General features: G+C 27.7%; 1 protein-coding gene across 1 annotated transcript in view; it reads left to right on the top strand.

Annotated features, from left to right (window-relative positions):
• The window catches only part of LOC142535423 (protein TIC 214-like), a gene marked incomplete at its 3' end in the record, with an annotated part of 6934 nt that extends 4440 nt beyond the window's left edge, over nt 1-2494 (top strand). The window contains exon 2 of the mRNA XM_075641781.1: nt 1-2494. This exon is cut by the window's left edge and continues 2063 nt beyond it. Within this exon, the coding sequence (XP_075497896.1) occupies nt 1-2494 (2494 nt within the window).
• Nucleotides 2495-2500: the final 6 nt, after the last annotated feature.

Here is a 2500-nt window from a genome sequence, read left to right as displayed (position 1 = left end):
AAACTTTCAAAAGTAAATCCAATTCTATTATTTCAATTAAGAGAAGTATATGAATCGAGTGAAAATAAAGGCGAAAAAGATTCCATAATCAGCAATCAAAAAATTAACAAACCCGTTAGTAAAATTGGATCTACCAATTGGTCAAATTCTCCATTGACAGAAAAAAAGATGAAGGATCTGACTGATAGAACAAGTCAAATTCGAAATCAAACAGAAAGAATTAGAAAAGAGAAGAAAAAAGTCACTACAAGAATAAATATAAATAATATTAGTCCTAACAAAATAAGTTATAATGCTAAAAGATTAGCAAAATGGAAAATATTAAAAAGAAGAAATGATCGATTAATCTCTAAATTATTCCCCCTTTTTAACTTCTTGATTGAAAGAATATACACATATATGTTTTTATCTATCATTAATATTCCCAGAATGAATATAGAACTTTTTCTTACATCAACAAAAAAAATTATTGAGAAATTCATTTACAATAATGAAAGAAAGCAAGAAAATATTAATGAAAAAAATAAAAATCCAATTCCGTTTCTATCAACTATAAAAAAGCCACTTGATAGTATTAGTAAAAAAAATTCACATTATTTTTATGACTTATCCTACATGTCACAAGCATATGTATTTTACAAATTATCAAAAATCCAAGTTAGTAACTCGTCTAAATTAAGATCTATTCTTCAATATCAAGGAATCCGTTTTTTTCTTAAGCCTGAAATAAAGGATTCTTGTGAAATAGAAGAGATGTTTCATTCGAAATTAGGAGTTTCGAGTTATAAAATGAATCAATGGAAAGGATGGTTGAAAGGCTGTAATCACTACGATTTATCTCAGATGAGATGGTCTAGATTAATATCAGAAAAGTGGCGAAATAGAGTTCGCCACTGTCGTATGACGAAAAAGGAAAATTTAAGCAAACGGCATTCATATGAAAAAAACGAATTAATTGATTCCAAAAAACAACAAAAAATTGAAGTCTATTCATTAGTGAATAAATCGAATAAAAAAGATAATTTTCAAAAATACCATATATATGATCTTTTATTATATAAATTTTTAAATTATGATTATGAAAATAAAACAGAATGCTTTTTTTCTATATTTCCGTTTCAAGGAAATAAGAACCAAGAGATTTCTTATAACACACATAAAGACACCCTTTTTGATATGCTGAAGAGTATTTATATCAATAATTTTCTAGGAAAGGTAGATATTCTACCTATGGAAAAAACTGCGGATAGAAAATATTTTGATTGGAAAATTATCAATTTTTCTCTTATACAAAGGGTAGATGTTGAAACCTGGATCGCGATCGATATTAATATAAATCAAGATACTCCGATTGGTACTAATAATTCTCAAATAATTAATAAAAAAGATCTTTTTTATCTTATTATTCCAGAAATCAATCCAACAAACTCCCACAAAGTCTTTTTTGATTGGATGGGAATGAATGAAAAAATGTTAAAGCATCCCATATCGAATCTTGAACTTTGGTTCTTCCCAGAATTTGTGTTACTTTATAATGCATATAAAACGAAACCTTGGTTTATACCAAGTAAATTACTTCTTTTAAATTTGAATAGAAATAAAAAAAGTAGTGAAAATAAAAAGATCAATGAAAAGCAAAAAAGAAGTTTTTTGATACCATCGACTAAAAATCATCGAAATCAGGAACAAAAAGAATCCACAAGCCGAAGATACCTTCGCTCTATTCTTTCACAAGAAAAAGACATTGAAGAAAATTATGAACGATCAGACATGAAAAAAGGGAAAAAGCAAAAACAATACAAAAGTAACACAGAAGTAGAACTAGATTTATTCCTGAAACGTTATTTGCTTTTTCAATTGAGATGGGACGATACTTTGAATCAAAAAATGATCAATAATATCAAGGTATATTGTCTCCTCCTTAGACTAATAGATCCAAGAAAAATTATTATATCCTCAATTCAAAAGAGAGAAATGAGTTTGGATATAATGTTGATTCAGAAGAGTTTAACTCCTACAGAATTGATGAAAAAGGGAGTATTGATTATAGACCCCATTCATTTGCCTGGAAACGACGATGGACAATTGATTATGTATCAAATCATAGGTATTTCCTTATTTCAAAAGAGTAAGCACCAAACTAATCAAAAATACCAAGAACAAAGATATGTTTCTAAGAATAATTTTTATGAAGCTAGTTCACCACATCAAAGAATAACTGAAACTAGGCACAAAGCTCATTTAGATTTGCCTGTTCCTGAAAATATTTTATCGTTTAGATGTCGTAGAAAATTGAGAATTCTGATTTGTTTCAATTCGAAGAGTAGGAATGGTGTAGATAGAAATTCAGTATTTTGGAACGAGAAGAATGTAAAAAACAGCAACCAAGTTTCGTCTGATAATAAACATCTGGATAGAAAGAAAAATAAATTAATTAAATTAAAGCTTTTTCTTTGGCCTAATTATCGATTAGAAGATTTAGCTTGTATGAATCGTTCTT

Source organism: Primulina tabacum, unplaced genomic scaffold (assembly GCF_025594145.1).
Source record: "Primulina tabacum isolate GXHZ01 unplaced genomic scaffold, ASM2559414v2 Contig1004, whole genome shotgun sequence".
NCBI lineage: Eukaryota > Viridiplantae > Streptophyta > Magnoliopsida > Lamiales > Gesneriaceae > Primulina > Primulina tabacum.
This window is presented reverse-complemented; position numbering and strand designations above follow the sequence as displayed.